The sequence below is a fragment of the Dipodomys ordii genome, unplaced genomic scaffold (genome assembly GCF_000151885.1).
Source record: "Dipodomys ordii isolate 6190 unplaced genomic scaffold, Dord_2.0 Scaffold171, whole genome shotgun sequence".
Classification (NCBI taxonomy): Eukaryota; Metazoa; Chordata; class Mammalia; order Rodentia; family Heteromyidae; genus Dipodomys; species Dipodomys ordii.
The window spans coordinates 1702701-1720958 of NW_012267387.1; the positions used below are offsets into that span (position 1 = coordinate 1702701).

The following is an 18258-nucleotide window of genomic DNA, read 5'->3' on the forward strand; positions in this document are numbered from 1 at the left end:
TAGAGCTAGGTAAGTGCCTACAGGTGGGGTTTTCCAGTGCTTGTTTATAGAGGAGTTTGGGTTTGAAGGGAGAAGTCTGGAAAATGCATCACTAGAGATTTTTTTTTGGTCAGCTCCGGGCTTGAACTCAGGGCTTGGGCACTTTTCATGAGCTCTTTTTGCTCAAGGTTAGCACTCTGCCACTTTGAGCCATAGTGCCACACCGGTTTTCTGGTGGCTAGAGATAGGAGTCTTACAGACTTTTCTGCTCAGACTGGCTTTGAACCATGGTATCAGCCTCCTGAGTAGCTAGGATTACAGGTGTGAGCCACTAGTTCCTGGTGAGATAACATTATTAGCCTCCTTTTAAGGATTCTGTGTCTTCAGTGAATAGACATTTGAAAGAAGCAGTTTTCCCTGCCCTAGATGTGTACCCTAGAAGTTAAATTTTGTTGTTGTTGTTTGGATTTTTTGGTGTGGGTCCTGGACTTGAACTCATGACTTGGGTGCCATCATCGAACCTTTTTTTACTCAAGGCTAACGCTCTACCACTTGAGTCACAGCTCTATTTGCAGCTTTCTTGGTAGTTCATTGAAGATAAGTGTCTTGGGGCCTGGGAATGTGGCTTAGTGGTAGAGTGCTTGCATAGCATGCATGAAGCCCTGGGTTCAATTCCTCAGTACCACATAAACAGAAAAAGCGGGAAGTGGTACTGTGGCTCAAGTGGTAGAGTGCTAGCTTTGAGCAAAAAGAAGCTCAGGGACAGTGCCCAGGCCCTGCATTTAATCCCCAGGACTAGCAAAAAAAAAAAAAAAAGATTTTCCTGCTTAAGCTGGCTTTGAACCATGGTCCTCAGATCTTAGCCTCCTGAGTAGCTAGGATTATAGGTGTGAGCTACCAGTGTCCAGCTAAGTTGTACCTTCTTGAATCACAATGAACAGTGCCACACATCCTCATAGTCATTAAGGTCTGGCAAGACTGTCTCTGAGTACACTCAATGAATTTAGGACACAGAAAAATGTGATGGTACTACTGGAGGAAGGTCGGATGAAAAATGTAAGGTCCAACCCGAAGCTTCAGGCCAGAGGAGCAAGTGGAGATTTACCTTTTTTTTTTCCCCTCTAGCTTTCATAAATTATTCTTCTTCTGCTTATTGTAGAAGCACATGCATGAAAATACAGTGAAGAATTGAAATTGCTATGAATTTGCTGCTTAGAACAGACACAGGGTCATCTAGCCTCTGGGTTGTACAAGGCTTTTGACATTGGTCTATGACAGGATAGACATGTGCCCTGGGTTGAGTTTTCTATGACCTGTGCATGTGGGAAGTACACAAATGACCTTTAGCTGAACAAAGTTTCCCACTGTGACTTTGAGGGACTGGTAGCTTTGAAGTAGTACTCTTTGTCCCCCCCCATTTTTTTTCCTGCTGTGGGTGGTTTTACTGATGTAACAAATAACCTTAATTACAATATTAGCTATGTTTAATGGCCAGCTGCTATTTGATAGACCAATGCACGTCAAAATGGTAAGTAGAGATTGTTTTCTCTGTCATATACTCGGATATCAAATACGTGTAGTGAAAATGTTCCTGAGAGCTTCCCACAACTTCTACTCTGAGCTGACAGACAAGGGTCCCCTATGTTGAACGGATATAACCTTTTGCTCTTGCAGCTTATCTGTAGATTTTTCTGGTTTGCCTTTTGGCTGTTGCTGGTATGTTCAGGAAGTCAAATATCCTACTTGAGCATGTGATGAGTTTTAAGAGGAATGGTTAGAAGTGTAGGCTTCTAGTTTTCAAAGTATTACAAAACAGTGTTTGGTTAGCATATTATACTTGGGGTGAACATAAGTCTTTGATTCAGACAGCATTTCAAGGTATTTCGATTGTAATAAATATTAGCTCTGCTACAGTGGTGCCAAAGATGATAATTGTTAATACAGACATCACTGGAACATGCCGAGGGTATGTTAGAACTCAAATTCAGGAACAACAGAAAAGGAATTACAAAATGATACTTCAGTTACTTAAGACATTCAGTTTGGCATTTTGAGTTGATAAAAGGATTCACGTGACTCAAAAAGTATGAAAAGAGCGAGGTTTCATTTGTCCTTCTTGCCTAGGTCATAACCTTCCCCCCACAACAACATGCCTGATTTTTATCCAGAAGGCAATAAACACACTCCACGTGTCTTTTCCTCCTCATACAGTGCTATGTGACAGGAATGTGTCATAATTTATACAGTTTATTTAATAGTGCATTTTTTGTGTGTACTCCCTGTCTTTTTCTGCTCTTTTCTCCCTCTCTTTTTTATTTTGTGGTACTGGGGATGGAATCTAGGGCCTTGCACAAAGTACACAAGTGCTGTTCCTTTGAGCTTCAGCCTCAGCCACCCACTTCTTTGTGGATGGGAGTTATTCACACATCCTTTTTGCTATGACAAGCCCTCTTGCAAGGGACTCTGAGATACATTCATCTTCTTCCTCTTTCAGGATGAGAGGGCTTTACCAAAGGGAGACTTTTTCCCTCCTGAACGTCCCCAGCAACTTCCCCGTAAGTATTTTAGTTTCAGAAGTATCCTAAGGAAGGAAGAGCCCAAAACTGCAAAAGGGAGGGGGACAAAGGTGAGGCTGCTGTGAGAATCAGAAGATAGCTTGGGTGCCCACACAGAAACATGTTAACAGCACCTTCATAGCAGTTTGGTAGGTGCATAGTCAGGCTTGGTGATGCATATCTATTAAACCCAGCACTATGGAGTCTGAGGCAGGAGAAGACCCAGACTTCAAGTAGAGATGAGACATTATGTGATGGATAGATAAGTGTAATCTGATAAATCCACATGATCGAATATATTATTCAGTCATAAAAAGGAGGGCTGAGAACCTAGTGGCTTACATCTGTGATCCTAGCTACTCAGGAGGCTGACATCAATGAGTTGTGGTTCAAAGCCAGCCCAGGCAGGTAATGAAGATGAAACTCATCTCCAATTGACCACCAGAAGCTGGCAGTAGATCTGTGGGTTGAAATAGAGAAAAAACAAAACAAAAAAAACGCTCAGAGACAGCTCCTAGGTCCTGAGTTTAAGTCCCATAACTGACCAAAAAATAAATAAAAGAAAGGAGATTAAAAAAGGGAGAAAATAGACAAGGCATTCCCAGGGGCTAGGGAGAGGTGAGGAGTGACTGTTAGTGGGGATAGTTTCTTCTGGAGTGATGAAAAAGTTAAGGGAATAATGTGGTTGCATAGGTTTGAATATACAAAAAATCCCACTGAATTCTGTACCTTTTTTTTTTTTCGGTCGGTCGTGGGACTTGGAACTCTGGAACCAGTACTGTCCCTCAGCTCTTGGCTCAAGGCAAGCACTCTACTTCTTGAGCCACAGAGCCACTTCTAGTTTTCTGAGTGGTTTATTGGAGCTAAGAGTCTCACAGACTTTCCTGTCCAGGCTGGCTTTGAACCATGGTCCTCAGACCTCAGCTTCCTGAGTAGCTAAGATTACAGCCATTGGCACTGGCTGAATTCTGTACTTAAATGAAGGTTATGATACATAAAAAAGATTATCAGGTACAAAATGTTAATGAGTAAAAGAGGAAATTGGCTATTGCATCATGTAGGTGAAAGGTAAAAATGTTTTGTGACTAGGAAGGCTAGTAGATTTGAGTGGTCACTGGTGTGAATGGCACATCAATATGAAGTCCTAGTCACCTGCTCCCCAGGAAGGGCAAGCCAGGCTAGAGCATCAAGTATCTACATTGTAGGAGTTAAAGTAGATCTTAAGGGAAGCCTATGGCTTCAATATGGAAAGGAGGGGGTGTTATTGTTCAAAGGCATCATTGTTTGGGGGCAAGGCCACATTATCTTAACATGCCCACTTTCAAGTTAATGGTCACTGGTGCTCCTGTTGATTCTTCCTCTTGCAGGAGGAGGAGTCCTGGGCTCCAGGGAGGCCATTATCCCTGGCCCTTTGTCTCCTTTCCCAGCTCCAAGGGTTGACTAGTCTGCTTTGGGAGTCAGTAGCCTTGGTGACTTGGTGCTGTTGCCATGCAGTTAGAAACAGGGATGTTAATCCGATTAAATACCTTTAAGTGTCTGATGCTGTTGGTGACTCCATCTCAGTTGGTTAAAGCCTCAAGACCTGGTTACCCAGAGCGATACATGCATCAAGCCCATTTGTGTATAGAGGGGCTTGGAGCTGAGGGTAGGCTGGGTATCAAGTTAGGGAACTTTGTGGGCAAGAATAGAGATGGGTTCCTTGAGTACATTAGCTGCATTGTTATTAAAATAGCACAGATTGAGAGTAGTATGGCCCAGTATGTGAACTGACTGAATAGCATTGTTTTTCATGAGTAAAATCTTTTGGGCTGCTAGATTTAGGAGGATGTGGGTGGGCACTGGACACATTTGTGCTTTATGTCACTTGATAAAACTTGGGATTTAGGGTGCTGGTACTGGGGATTGAAGTCAGGGCCTGTATGCTGTTCCTGGGCTTTTTAATATTATTATTGTGAAAGTATCGTACAGAGGGGTCACAATTACATGCACAAGGTAATGAGTGCATTTCTTATCAAGCATTGTTGCCTCCTTTTTTCCCCCTTACCATCCCTTCCCGTTTCCCCCTATCCCCAACCCCCTGAATAATAGCTAAGATGACAGGTGAGCCACTGGGGTTTGGTCTGTTTTTGTGTTTTTGTTTTTTTCCCTTTTTTGTGTCAGTCCTGGTGTTTGAACTCAGGTAGGTGCTGTCTCTGATCTTAACTTACAGCTTTTTGGTAATTAATTGGAGATAAGAATCTGATGGGTTTTACTGCCCAGGCTGGCTTCAAACTGATCCTCAAATCTCGGTCTTCCGAGTAGTTAGGATTATTGCTGTGAGGCACTGGTGCCTGGGTTCCATAAATGTTTTCTTAATTTAGGAAAAGAGACTCAGGATTCTTACTGTATAGGTTAGTCTCGATCTTGGCAACATTCAAGTGAACAGATTTTGTTGTATAAACTCCATTCTACATTGCATTTAAAAAGATGTGTGGGCCAGGCACCAGTAGCTAATACCTGTAATCCTAGCTACTCAGGAAGCTGAGATCTGAGGATCGAGGTTCAAAGCCAGGCTGGGCAGGAAAGTCTGTGAGACTCTTAACTTCAATTAACCACCAGAAAAACCAGAAGTGGTGCTGTGGCTCAAATGGCAGAGCACTCCCCTTGAGCTCAGGAACAGTACCCAGGCCCAGAATTGATGCCTCATGACACACACACACAAACACACACACACACACACACACACAAAACCAAAAAAAACAAAAAAAAAAAACAGCCATGTGAAGCAGAGTGCTCCCAACTACACAGGAACCTGTTTGGGCCCTGGGGACCCGCAGGATGATTAGGGTTGGGGGACAGTGATCATAGCAACTGACTATGATCACAGTAGTGATCGGACTTGTTTGTTTTCTCAAAAGAGAACCTACACTTCTGACTTTCTCTTTGCCTTTTAGATGGACTTGGTGGTATTGGCATGGGTTTGGGGCCAGGAGGGCAGCCAATTGATGCCAATCACCTAAACAAAGGCATCGGCATGGGAAACATAGGACCTGCAGGTGAGAATTACCGTATACCTTGATGGAAGGTTTCTGGAGAAGTGAAAGTTATTAATTACTGGGATAATTGGACCTTGAATAGTTCAAATGGAATAAAGATCTAATTGAGATAAAATTCTTACTTAGCTTCATTTTGATAAAGGCAGTGTTTTTTGTGTTTTTACTGAGTTGTGTTTATTTTTAAAGCCATTATACCTTTCCAGCCAGAGGGTTGGTCTTGTCCAAGGCCACACTGTCACCAACAGGCTACAGGTCTGGCTACAATACCTCAGCATGCTCTGGTGCCCGGATAAGTCTGTCACCTAGACCTCCTTGGCTTCTCACATGTCTTCTAGAAGTGGGGAGGGTCTCACTGCATGACAACATGACTGTCCCAGGTCACAACACAAAAGTGTGGGCATAGACTAGACGTGGCTGTTTAGTGTTATTTTGTGTCATGAGGTATTTCTATACTATTAGGTGTGTTTGATTTTTATGACATCACACATTAAGTTTTTTTTTTCTTGATATCATTTTGAAATTGTGCTTTGGTGTCCCTCTGTACTGCCATACTGCCACTGTCATTTTTGCTAGTTGTTAGCTTTTCTCCCATTCAGATCTTGGCCACAAGCCCAAGTGGCTGTACCTGAGCCATATTTTCTAGTTTGACCCCCTGAGGAAGGCGTGTTCTAGGAAGAGATTGGGGGAAGGGAGTTGCTCTTTTTTTTTTTTTAAGACTCTTTACAGGGATTTTATTAAAAGCCCACCTATGTTCTATAGAATTCTGAATTCTGTAACACAAGCATTTCATGGTCTTTTTGATTATTGTGTTTAAAATGTCCAACCCTGTTCATAATGAAACTGTGCAGACAATATAGAGCTTTAAGCCACATAACACTTTATTTGGTTAAATAGTTTGTAATGGGAGTCAGTCCCATCCCTTCTCCCGATATGTCTGTTAAAGTATTTTTGAGTCATGTGATGGTTTGGAATTTTTTTGTGCTGCTTAAGTTAAATGTTACTGCTTTGATATAATTTTAGTTTGCATTGACTTTTTCTTTTCAAGGAATGGGAATGGAAGGCATAGGATTTGGAATAAATAAAATGGGAGGTAAGAAATTGAAAGTGAAGTACAAAATAATCTCTTAGGTCTGGCTTTTCTCTCTGCCTTCTTTCTCTTTTATGCCTTGCATGATATTGCCACTTGAGTTTCCAAAAGGTTTGCATCTATCAACCATTCTACCTATCCATTGTTGCAGTGGGTGTGGCTGTTGGTTCTGGCTCTCTAGCTCTGTGACCTTGGGCAAATCACTCCATCTCTCTGGACCTCTCTCTGCTTTGTGTATCATCCAGGGGGTTGGGACCAAGTTAACTTTTGGAAGGTGGTGATAGTTTCCAAAATAGCGTTTTTCTTTCCAATGCTCTTGAACTTGGTAAGTTCTTGGCAGAAACTGCCAAAGAGATGTTTTTCTTCCTTTCCCTGATGTGTCTGGACAAGCAGTCTCCTTGTGATGGTGCTAAGACACACACCTTTTTTGCAGGCATGGAGGGACCCTTTGGTGGTGGTATGGAAAACATGGGGCGATTTGGATCTGGGATGAACATGGGCCGGATAAATGGTAAGATCCATGTTTCCTTCTGCTCCTACTGACCTCTGCTGGCTATGAGCTCCCAGTGCCTTTTAGACTGCTGATGTCCCACCTCTGCTTTTCTTCTGAATCACATGTCAAAACATTTTGAGTTGCTTTAAATATTTCAAAGCTAGACTTGGTTCAGTTAGTCACTGAACTCTTGAAGTATCCATTGTTTAGAATCTCCCCATTACTTGTCCTGTAAAGTTTTAGCGAATTTTCTTATTGCTGCCAGTGCTCTAAAGCATGTAGACATCTGTTCTTAGGCTTTATACATGATCTCCAGTGTAGGAATGCTTTGGGATTTCTTATCAAGTTCATACCTTCCCATGAGAGCTGGGTTGGGTAGTTCTTCACCATCTGTCCAGACGACTCCCAAGTTCTGGGCAGAGAGAGACTAACATAGCATTCACACACGTTCTAGAAAGTACTGTCATTCAGATCTCACTGTCCTGCCACCTCCTAACAAGTCTGTAACATTAACACCATGTTATTCCATTTAGTCCTTAGAAGCATCACATGGCACACATCTGAATTTGTGGCAGTGACTTGCCTGAGGTCATGTGGCTAGTGAATGATGGTGCTGTGGTGTAAGCCCAGGCTGCTCCAAAGCGGGGCTCTTCGTCATGCCCATATCCTGCTTTCTAGAAACGCCTCCAGCACAGCGTCAGCCTCAGCGCTGAGAATCTGGAAGTCTTCTTAAAACCATCTATGCTGGTTGACTCTGACCCTTCCCCCAACCCTGCCTACTGGAAAGCTGCTGTTTTTATTCTTTCTGCTTTCCTGGACTGGGCAATTAGGAGGATTTGGGTTGTAGTAAGTAGAATGTGGAGAGAGAGCAGGCATCCTAGTCTGTCCCTGGGGAGCTGGGTGTGGGGTTGGCTTTTGTTGTCTTGCCTTGCCTAGGCAACAGGTGTGTGTTGGGGGGTTTGTAGGAAGTCTGCTGTTAGTAACAGGAACAGAGGTTTGTGTTTGAAGGGACTAGGCTTTCCTACTGCGCTTGTGTGCATAGGGCTTATTAAAAGTTTTGAGATGTGTGGCTTGATCAAATCTGGACAGATGAGAGATTGGGGAGGAAAGATAGGTTGCAGTGCAGTTCTGTGGTGGGCAAATAAATATGGGTGAGCTTGTGACAGACAGGTAGGTATAGTCCATTGTGAAGGTTCCAGATGCTTATTCTCTGCAGAGAACCCAAACCTGAGTATCTGTTGTTTGTGCTGGGTGCCTCTGTGAAGCTGACATTGTGAGCTCCCTTTCCAGCCTCATCCTGGATCTGGGTTTCTCAGATTTGAGTGAACTTTCCTTAGAGCCCTTGGGTGGGAGTCATACTGAAAAATTGAGAGCCATTTTGCATTTGACTTGTTTAATTGATAACCCCAATCCATTCCTGTGGACACTAGTGTTGACCTAAGCCTGGCACATTGGTGCTCGAGGGTCTTTTGGCAGTTGGGAAAGTGAGGCTTTAGCCAAAGCATTCAGGCCTGCTACATATAGCCTCTTCATCTGAGAAGCTGGGATGCTTGGTGTTTCTTAAGCTGAGCAAGCCCTGCCTGCCCACCCTCAGGCAGCACACTAGCCTTGATTCAAACTATGCTAATACCATCTTTGCCAGAGTCAGTGATTCATAACTCCTCTGAGCCTCTAGAGCATCATTTTAATTGTTCACAGAAAGAAGGATGCAGGCCACATGACAGCATTGTTTGTAATTGTGCCATAAAAGATGTCCATTAAGCTGGGCACTGGTGGCTCATGCCTGTAATCCTAAATATTCAGGATGCTGAGATCTGAGGATTGCAGTTCGAAGCCAGCCTGGGCAGAAAAATCCCCATGAGACTCTTACCTCCAGTTAACCACCAGAAAACCAGAAATGGTGTTGTAGCTCCGAAGTGGTAAGAGTGCTAGCCTTGAGCAAAAAAGCTCAGGGAGAGCACCCAGGCCCTGAGTTCAAGTCCCATAACCGACAAAAAATAACTTTGGTGCTAGAGATAGAACCCAGGGCCTCATTGAGCTGCCCCCCGCCCACTAATACTAGCTTTTTCAGGGACCCTCCTCTCTCAACATGGGATGTGACATGGATGTACCAGGTAGGAGTTGTGAGTAGCTTCACAAGCAAGTGTTCACTATTGTGCATCTTTACCCCCAGAAGCTGAGGTTTTGTTTTTAATAGCTTATACTAGTAATATGTGCTAATTATTTTTTTCATAATAACACAAATAAATGTGTAAAAGCTGACAAAGAAGTAGGAGGGTTAATTAGTTCAGGAGCCAGTAGAGAAGTGTGTGCATGGTCAGTGTATTCTGAACTTGATCACCTTCACTGCACCCCAACTTGGTGTGTGACCTTGACGTGTTATTGACTGGTGTAAGCCTCAGTTTTCTTTGTGAAGGAGCAGTGATGGGTAGTGCAGGGCAGGCTGGGTATGAGGGTGCAGTAGAATGATGACAGAGCTCCTGGCCAGGCCTGTGGTGAGTACCAGGAAGTGGCACTGGTAGATCAGCCAACTGCAGCCTGTGTTGACTGCTGCAGGTGTCTCCAAGTTTCTATGGTAGCTACAGTAGTTATGGCTGTCAGAGTTGGTAGGTAGCTGACATGATGTGGTTGTTATGGGTCTGTAGTTGTTTTGTTTTGCATGTTTGAACATCCTGGTTATTCCTGGAAAGGCCTAGGGTAATATTTTTTTCCACAGAGATGGAACGTGGCATGGGTGCAGGATTTGAGAGAGACTTTGCCAGAAACGAGATGGGAATGGCTCGAAGCTTTGGAGAGCCCCTTGGCAGAGGAATGGGTAAGACAGCCCCTCAGACCCCATGTGGGCGGGGTCCACCCATGGGCTGATAGGCTGCCTAAACTCAGCCTTAGGTTGGGGCTTCTTTCTCAGGCAAAGTCTGCTGGTTTTCTTCAGGCTTAAAAAAAAAATCTGTCTTGTAGACCTATTGGTTCTTTATAGAACCCTTTTTCTTCTTTCAGATAGCTTCTTTTTTAAATTGGCATAAGTTTTCTGCTATTGTAGGAATTAACACTGCTGCTGAGCAGGCAGGAGTCTCTCTCACTGGGGCCCAGACTCTACAGTGAGCTTATGGATGCCCTGGGAAGAGATGTGGTAGACAGGGACATTTTATTGCACTGCAGGCTTTGAATATTGGGGGCCTATTTCAATTGGGAAAACTGTTTTCTAGTTTGGCAAAGCAGTTTCATTTTTGCTTTGCCATAGGTGTCATCTTTCTCCATTTATTTTAGATAGTTGTAAGAATTGGAACTTCCCTGTCTGTTCTAGGGCTCTGAAGCTATTTTCTCAAAGGCAATCTAGAGAACCCATCCTCCCTACCCAGGCTGCCTCTCCTCCTGTGCCTGCACGAAGCTGCTCAGGGGCTTTCACTGTTAGAGTGCTTGGATATCTGTGGGCAGATATCCAGTGTATTTGGTGTCTACTTGGTACAAGCTGTATGTATAGAATTTGTGAAGGCCTAGAAAGATTATCTTGAGGTTTGTTTATCCTGCAGCTCAGCACTTTCACTTTAGGTCATCTCTAGCCCTCCTGTCTGCAGTGTTCTTTCTGGAGGTCAGAAACTACTGGAGCCTGATTGCCAGGATGCCCAGTTTGGTGGTAATTTTTGAGGCTTTTCTCTCACCATAGTTGGGTATATTGGCTGGTGTCCTTGAATCTTACAGGCTCTAGAGAATGATTGTCTTTGGGAGGTACTTGCTCTGGCTGCTGCTGCCTCTTCCAGGTTGTTCTTTTTTTTGGGGGGGGGTCAGTTGTGGGGCTTGAACTCTGGGCCTGGGCACTGTCCCTCTCAGCTCAAGGCAAATGCTCTACCACTTGAGCCACAGCACCACTTCCAGTGGTTTATTGGATATAAGAGTCTCACAGGCTTTCCTGCCCGGGCTGGCTTTGAACCTCGATCCTCATATCTCAGCCTCCAGCGTAGCTAGGATGACAGGCGTGACCCTCCACCAGTGCCCGGCGCCCAGATTCATTCTTAATGCCAGTCCATCTATGGTCTTAGAATAGTTGAGTATTTGAAAAAATACTAAAAAGTGTACTGTCATTTGCTCAAATGTGGTTGCCTTTAGCCAGAAGAACAAGATGACATAACTACACCCATAATTCCTTTTGGCTTTTCATCTTCAATTATTGCCAATCTGTGCCCCTTAAGTCTTATCACTGCAGTGGCTTGGGTGGAATGGCCTTCTTGCCTATGAGATCACCTTGTATGGCACAGGAAACTCTTCCTGATCTGACCTTGGTGGGCATCTCACCCGTGTCCCCTGGTACTTTAGTAACATTCTTTTGTTGCAAATAAAATTTCTGTGTGTATCTGTTGGTACTTTTCCTTGAACTCCAGACCTGGGTGCTGTATCTTAGCTTTTTTGCTGAAGTCCAGGGCTCTCCCACTTGAGTCACAGTTATGCTTTCAGCTTTTTTGCTGGTAAATTGGAAATAAAAATCTCAATATTTTCCTCTCCTGGCTGGTTTTGAATCTCAGCCCTCAGATACAGCTTCTTGAGTAGTTAGGATTTCAGATGTGAGCCATTAGTGCCCAGTCCAAATATTTAAAGGGTAGTTATCTAGGATTTGTGCATTAAGGATTGAGTCATCAGTCTGCTGCCTTATATACTGTTTCCTGCCCATTGTCCCTTCTCCCAGTGTGGCATTAGATCTTACTTGTACAGACATCTGTATTTGTTACTTCAAAGACAGGTCTGTGGTCCTTCATCTTGGAAGATATAGTGCACCTGAAGGGCTGACACTTGGAGCTGTCTAGGAGAGCATTAGAGGTCAGCACGCAGATGGGGTCTAGTGATAGAGTGTCGGGTAATGATTCCCAAGCTCTGGGGCAGAATGTGAGTAGCACAGAAGGTATCTCAGGACCAGAAAAGGCATTGCTCTGGATGCCTGATGAACAGCCATGCTTTGTTCAGAGCAGCAATGCCAGGAGTACAGTTGATGCTGGAGGATTGGAGTTGGCAGAGGCTGCAGCATTTCAGGTGCAGAGGGTAGGAAGAAGTAGGAAGCATGGGTTTAGGTGGGGGGTCAGCAGGGCTGAGAGTGAATGCTGGTGATACGTGGTACACTGGTGGGAAGCAGTGAGTGCTTCCAGGAAAGCAGAGTGAGCCAGGCTAGGCCTGGAAAGTTAACAGGATCTTGGGTGTCATGGAAGAGTGAGCTTGCTACTTGCTGGCAAGCAGAGTCCATTGTTCTTGGTGTGCTTTCCCACCTTCCTGGTCTAGCAGACCAAGTACAAGACACCACTGTGGGCTAGCTTTTAATTGCTTAGTATTATGGTGATAGTATGAGGCCTTTGTCCAAGTACTTGAGGACCTGAGCAGTTGGGTACATGTTCTTCCATACAGCAAAAGAACGAAGAGACTTTGGAAGGGGATGCTAGTGATGACATTCAACCAACACCAAGGTCTGATGGGCCAGCATCAGTGTTTTCTGTGTGGGACAGTGGCTTTGTACTTTGTCTCCAGCTTGGCTTGTTCTGGGCAGACCCATGTGCAAGCACTGTCGGTTTCCCCTTTCTCACTGTAAGTAGTTGTAGCTTGAATGAGATGTGAGGCTGGGAGTAATGTTGAGTAAATGTGGAGGCTTTAGACTTGTGAGCATGAGTCCCAGGGAGGCCCGGATTTCCTGCCCAGGTGGTCATGGGAAAGCCTCAGGGCTGAGGGTCCAGACCAGCTTTGGGAAACTCCTGAGCAAGGACTGAGGCTCTGATTTTTCTCTGACTTTGAGCTTAGGGGGGGTACACAGGTTCCTCGCTCTGCTGGACGCATTCTGGAGCTGCAGCAGGTCCCAGTATTGTGACCATTATCATCAAGGACTCGAGTCTTCTGTCATGTGATCTTGTCTGTCTGTGTTTCTCAAACCTTTTTCCTTTGCTTTCTTTGAAAAAAGAATTATCAGCAGTATTTCTGCTTTGGAATCTGTAATGAGTAAGTTTTTATTATCAGAGAAATTTGGCTAATTGTTTTTTCTTCCTGATTTCCTTAGAAATCCTAAGTAATGCACTGAAGAGAGGAGAGATCATTGCAAAGCAGGGAGGAGGTAGGAAACACTTAGTTTGGTGTTTTGATTTTGAGAAGAGGCTGTTAATGGGGGACAGCCTAACGGTATAACAAACCCCTCTGATGCAGACTGCTCAGGGTGGGAGCCGGCTCTACCTTTTCCTAACTGTGTGATGTGTGGCAAGTGGCTGAACCTCCCTGTTTTTATGTTAAGTCACATGTAAGATGTGATATAATAGTACCTGCCTCAGAGAGTTGTGAAGAATTGAGCCTGTGTGTGTTTGTGTTATGTTGTATGTGTTGTTAGCCTTGTCTCTGTTACTGCACTGATGTAGTTTGATACTGCTAACGTATCCATTCCTAAAAGTAAATGTTTTCTCCTACCTGGCTATAAAACAAAATACACTACTTAATGCATAGCATGTGCTTATTAAAATGTGCAAATATACGGAAAGATTCAGAAAATGATAACAAAAGTCTTTATCTGCAGGCCCATCACCAAGCAGGAAGAGCTGGTGTGTGCCCTCCTGGGGTGCAGTTTAATGGGCATTTAGAATGTCCTCTGTAGCCGGGGCACATCTGTGGGGACTGCTTGCAGAGCTCTGGTGGGCACTTTCTTCCTGGTCCTCTGCTACGGGCATTCGGTGCTGCCCTCCTTCCTGCTGCTCTTGGGCAAGCTCCTTTTTCTCTAATGAAGTGAAGAAGTTAGTTTTGGGCCCATTCTGCTCAGATTCTTACCATTCTTCACATTAGGCTTCGTTTGGCCATGTGGTATACTGCTTTTCAGCTAAGGAAACTGGCCTGGAGAGAGGGAGGTGGGGTGACTGTGCCAGGTTGCAGCCTTGGTCAGTTACAACCAGTTACAGAAGTTTCTGGGTGTCCTCTTCCTGCCTTTGCATGTGGGTCTGAACTGCATGGGTTAGTAGAGCTGGCGCTGCCTGGACCTTGAGCTCTGAATTGGGGAAGTGCTGGGCCATGGCATTGGCTTTGGTGCTAGGCCAGACACGCCCATCCAGTACTGCTGACCTACCTGTGCCTCTGGCAGGTCCTCCCCACAGTGTGTCAGCCTCTTCCCTCCACTACCAGTGAAGTAACATTCAGCTAGCAATTTCTCTGATAGTGTAAGTTCCCTGGAAGTGGACAGTTGCACACATTTGTCCCCACAGGAGCCAAATGGGCGTTCTCTTTGTTCCATTTGTTTTTGCTTATTCACATGGCTATGTCATTGCTTCTCTGTGTCCGGGGAGAGCTAAGGAAATGCAGGCTGGACCCACAGGGCTTTTTAGGGTCAGGTTGGAAGAGAACTGGGGTGTGGTGAGTGACCGTGAGTTTTAGTCCCCACATAACTACTGCCCCTGCTTGCATCAAGTAATTGTGTCCTCAGCATTACTCTATGTGTGGTGAAGGGAAGCTGCACGGGAGTACAGTGTGTGGCCCACAGAGTTTGCCACAGATCCAGCACCCCAGAAACACCATGCAGGTGTGTTCTTAGGTTTTTAGATTGTGCTGTGGAAATTTCATGTGTGTCATGCAGTAGGAAGAATGTTGGTTAGCACCCCTGTGAACTAATTTCCCAGTTTTAGCATTTGAGAGTATCTGCATGTTGATGGTCTGTGGTTGAACTGCAGTACCCAGCTGTGGCACATGTGTCCTGATACCCTCGTGTTCTGTATCCCTATTTCAGGTGGAGGAGGTGGCAGCGTCCCCGGGATCGAAAGGATGGGCCCTGGCATTGACCGCATTGGGGGGGCCGGCATGGAGCGCATGGGCGCCGGCCTGGGCCACGGCATGGATCGAGTTGGCTCCGAGATGGAGCGCATGGGCCTAGTCATGGACCGCATGGGCTCTGTGGAGCGCATGGGCTCTGGCATTGAGCGCATGGGCCCCCTGGGTCTCGACCACATGGCCTCCAGCATCGAGCGTATGGGCCAGACCATGGAGCGCATTGGCTCTGGAGTGGAGCGCATGGGTGCCGGCATGGGCTTTGGCCTGGAGCGCATGGCTGCGCCCATCGACCGCGTGGGCCAGACCATTGAGCGCATGGGCTCTGGTGTGGAGCGTATGGGCCCTGCCATCGAACGCATGGGCCTGAGCATGGAGCGCATGGTGCCCGCAGGCATGGGGGCCGGCCTGGAGCGCATGGGCCCCGTGATGGATCGCATGGCCACTGGCCTGGAGCGCATGGGCGCCAACAACCTGGAGCGCATGGGCCTCGAGCGCATGGGTGCCAACAGTCTTGAGCGGATGGGCCTGGAGCGCATGGGCGCCAACAGTCTCGAGCGGATGGGCCCTGCCATGGGACCAGCCTTAGGTGCTGGCATTGAGCGAATGGGCCTGGCCATGGGAGGCGGTGGAGGTGCCAGCTTCGATCGCGCCATTGAGATGGAGCGTGGAAACTTTGGAGGAAGCTTCGCAGGTTCCTTTGGTGGAGCCGGAGGCCATGCTCCTGGGGTGGCCAGAAAGGCCTGCCAGATATTCGTAAGAAATGTAAGTGACTCTAAGAAGTCCTCACATGGTTAGGCATAGGAGAGGGTCAGTGGACCAAACACTGGTAGGCAGCAGGGACCTGGGCATCATGGAGAGCAAGTCTTGTTTGTCTCTGACCTGGGACGGGGGTGGAGGGAGGCTGGAATGTGAGGATTGAAGGCAGGAACAATGGTCCTGACATGCCAGGGGATCAAGCAGGGGGTGGAAGACACTGCTTTCTCAAACCTTGTGATTCAGACAGAGAAGGGAAGCCTTACATGTAGTACCTTGGCCAGTGGAAACTGTGGTCAATCTCCCCTTCTCCCCTCCCCCCCACCTCCCTTACGCCTGTGAACTCTGCTCTCTGGCTTTCCATTTGCCAAGGACAGGGAACTGGCTCTGCCAGAACCTCATTCCAGATACAGTGAGACATTCTTGCCATGTGTATATACAGGGGCTGCATGGTGAGATGTGCTCATGGGAACTGCTAGAGATGGTGTGCACTAGGGGAGCACTCTGCCCTTGGTGCCACCCCCAAAGAAATGGGTTGAACAAGTCATCCTCATAGATGGTTGGGATATTTTTACTTTAGACTTGGTTGAATTGCACATTAGTGTACCTCTTTTTCCCCTCAGCTCCCATTTGATTTTACTTGGAAGATGCTAAAGGACAAATTCAACGAATGTGGTAAGTGTGAGAAAGGGTCTATAGGCGTTTTCCTGTGTTGTGGCTTGTTGGTGATGCTTGGGTCCACAGCAGACCCTCCTAGTCGCCCCAGCCTAGTCCATCAGCTATGGCACTGGGCCTCATCATTGTTCTGTGTCCCAGGATGTGTTAGGTGACATGCACCTGTGTTCCTTCCCTTCCCTTCCCTTTGAGAAAGATCTTGCCAAGTCACCTAGGGTGGGCTTGAACTCTCAGTGCTCAAATTCAGCCTCCTGAATAATGGGATTACAGCTGATTATCACTATACTAAACCTTTTAGGGTTTTTGAAAGGAGGTAGTGCAATCTCCTATAGATGAGTCACACAAAGCAGCCTTCCTGGGGTCACATGGTTTTACAGATAAGCATCTCATGTGAGACCAGGTTGCTTTCTCCCATAGAGCTGCTAGTGTGGCTGAGGGTCTCTGATGACCATTTCTTGGCATACCAGACCACCTTTCTGGAAGGCTTCTTTTGTGGCTGAAATTAAGCTTAAATCTTCTTCACCCTCGGGTGTGAGCCCAACTTGCATCACTGCTGCCCTTCTCAGCTGTGTCTGCCCTGGGCCGTCTTCTCACTTCGTGTTCATAGGGCTTAGCTCAGGTTTCACCACTTGCTGCTTCTCCTTGGCCTTGGCTGGGGGAAGCTGTTGTCAGAACTGCTTTCCTGCTCATCTCTTCCCCTCTCTTCCACTATAGTTTCCCCATCACACTGTGTGACCATGCCACTCCCCCCACCCACCCAGAAGGTGTGCACACACCACAGGCCTTGGGGAACTTGTCCAGCCACCCTCTTAAGCTCCTCTTGTCTTTCAGCCTGAGCTACAAAGCGCCAGCATTCCTGGCAGAAGTCCTGCTGAGTTTCTACCAAAATTCTTTGGGAACTTGACCATGAGACACCCTTGGGGGGAGGTCTCCTGGTGGAGGTGGTGGCTCTAGAGGGCTGGGGTCCCCTGCCCTTGACTCCATTGTCCTGTCCCTGGCTTCTAATGAGTGTGGAACAGCTCCTTGGGCTTGTTGGGGCAGCACAGAGGGGCAGTTGAGTCAGAGATGGAGCCTCTGAAGAACTCACATAGCCCTGGGTCGCTGGTACTTCCTAGAGCATAAAGGGAGTTTTTGAAGTGCCCAGAAAGGCCTATCTATTGATGGCAGGCAAGACTCTCATTCTGCCCACAGAACAATGGCAGCGTGGCTGAGGGGCCATGGTCACTGGCTCTGGCTGAGGTTGTGTGAACGTTCATGCTTCACATGCATGGCCTCCCCTTTTGACTCTTTATCACTAAAATCCATCAGGTGAAAAGGAGCCCATTCTCAGGCTGGGCTCTGGTTTGTCTGACGCGTGTGGTCTCTTCTTCCTTCCCTGTGCTAGGCCACGTGCTGTATGCTGACATCAAGATGGAGAATGGGAAGTCCAAGGGGTGCGGTGTGGTTAAGTTTGAGTCGCCAGAGGTAGCCGAAAGAGCCTGCCGGATGATGAACGGCATGAAGCTGAGTGGCCGGGAGATAGATGTTCGAATTGATAGAAATGCTTAAGCGGTTGCCTTTTTTAAACATCAATACCAGACCTCCGAATTTGTATTTTTTCTTGTTAACCATTTTAATTTGTTGGCTGGATGTATAAAGATGTTTAAAAAATTCAGTTGCTTTTTGGGGTAATTTGAATTACTTTTTTAATGACTGGGGTTCCATTTGACTGTTTGCATTGAGATTGCAATGTGCACAATTGTTTTTGTAGTTGTGGCATCTTGACATCGAATATGACTTTGATAATAAATACCAGTTCCTGAGAGCAAGTGGCCTTGTGTGTGTGTTGAGGCAGCCATCTGACGTTTGGAGGGCTGGGCCCTTGAGTTATCTTTTTCTTTCTGGGTTTGTGTGGACTGTGCCTGGGAGGGACCAGGG

At 46.3% G+C, this 18258-nt stretch overlaps 1 protein-coding gene across 6 annotated transcripts in view; it reads left to right on the forward strand.

Annotated features, from left to right (window-relative positions):
• Hnrnpm (heterogeneous nuclear ribonucleoprotein M) overlaps window positions 1-18149 on the forward strand; it is a 42715-nt gene extending 24566 nt beyond the window's left edge. For 2 of the 6 annotated variants that reach the window (XM_013033568.1, XM_013033571.1), the window contains 10 exons: window positions 1458-1507; window positions 2474-2534; window positions 5468-5569; window positions 6615-6659; window positions 7090-7167; window positions 9866-9964; window positions 13175-13228; window positions 14873-15675; window positions 16290-16341; window positions 17726-18149. In XM_013033568.1, coding sequence (XP_012889022.1) covers window positions 1458-1507; window positions 2474-2534; window positions 5468-5569; window positions 6615-6659; window positions 7090-7167; window positions 9866-9964; window positions 13175-13228; window positions 14873-15675; window positions 16290-16341; window positions 17726-17889 — 1508 coding nt within the window. In that variant the 3' untranslated portion in view covers window positions 17890-18149. The remainder of the gene's footprint in view (window positions 1-1457; window positions 1508-2473; window positions 2535-5467; window positions 5570-6614; window positions 6660-7089; window positions 7168-9865; window positions 9965-13174; window positions 13229-14872; window positions 15676-16289; window positions 16342-17725) is intronic. The other 4 variants (XM_013033573.1, XM_013033570.1, XM_013033569.1 and 1 more) reach the window with 3 other exon arrangements.
• Window positions 18150-18258: the final 109 nt, after the last annotated feature.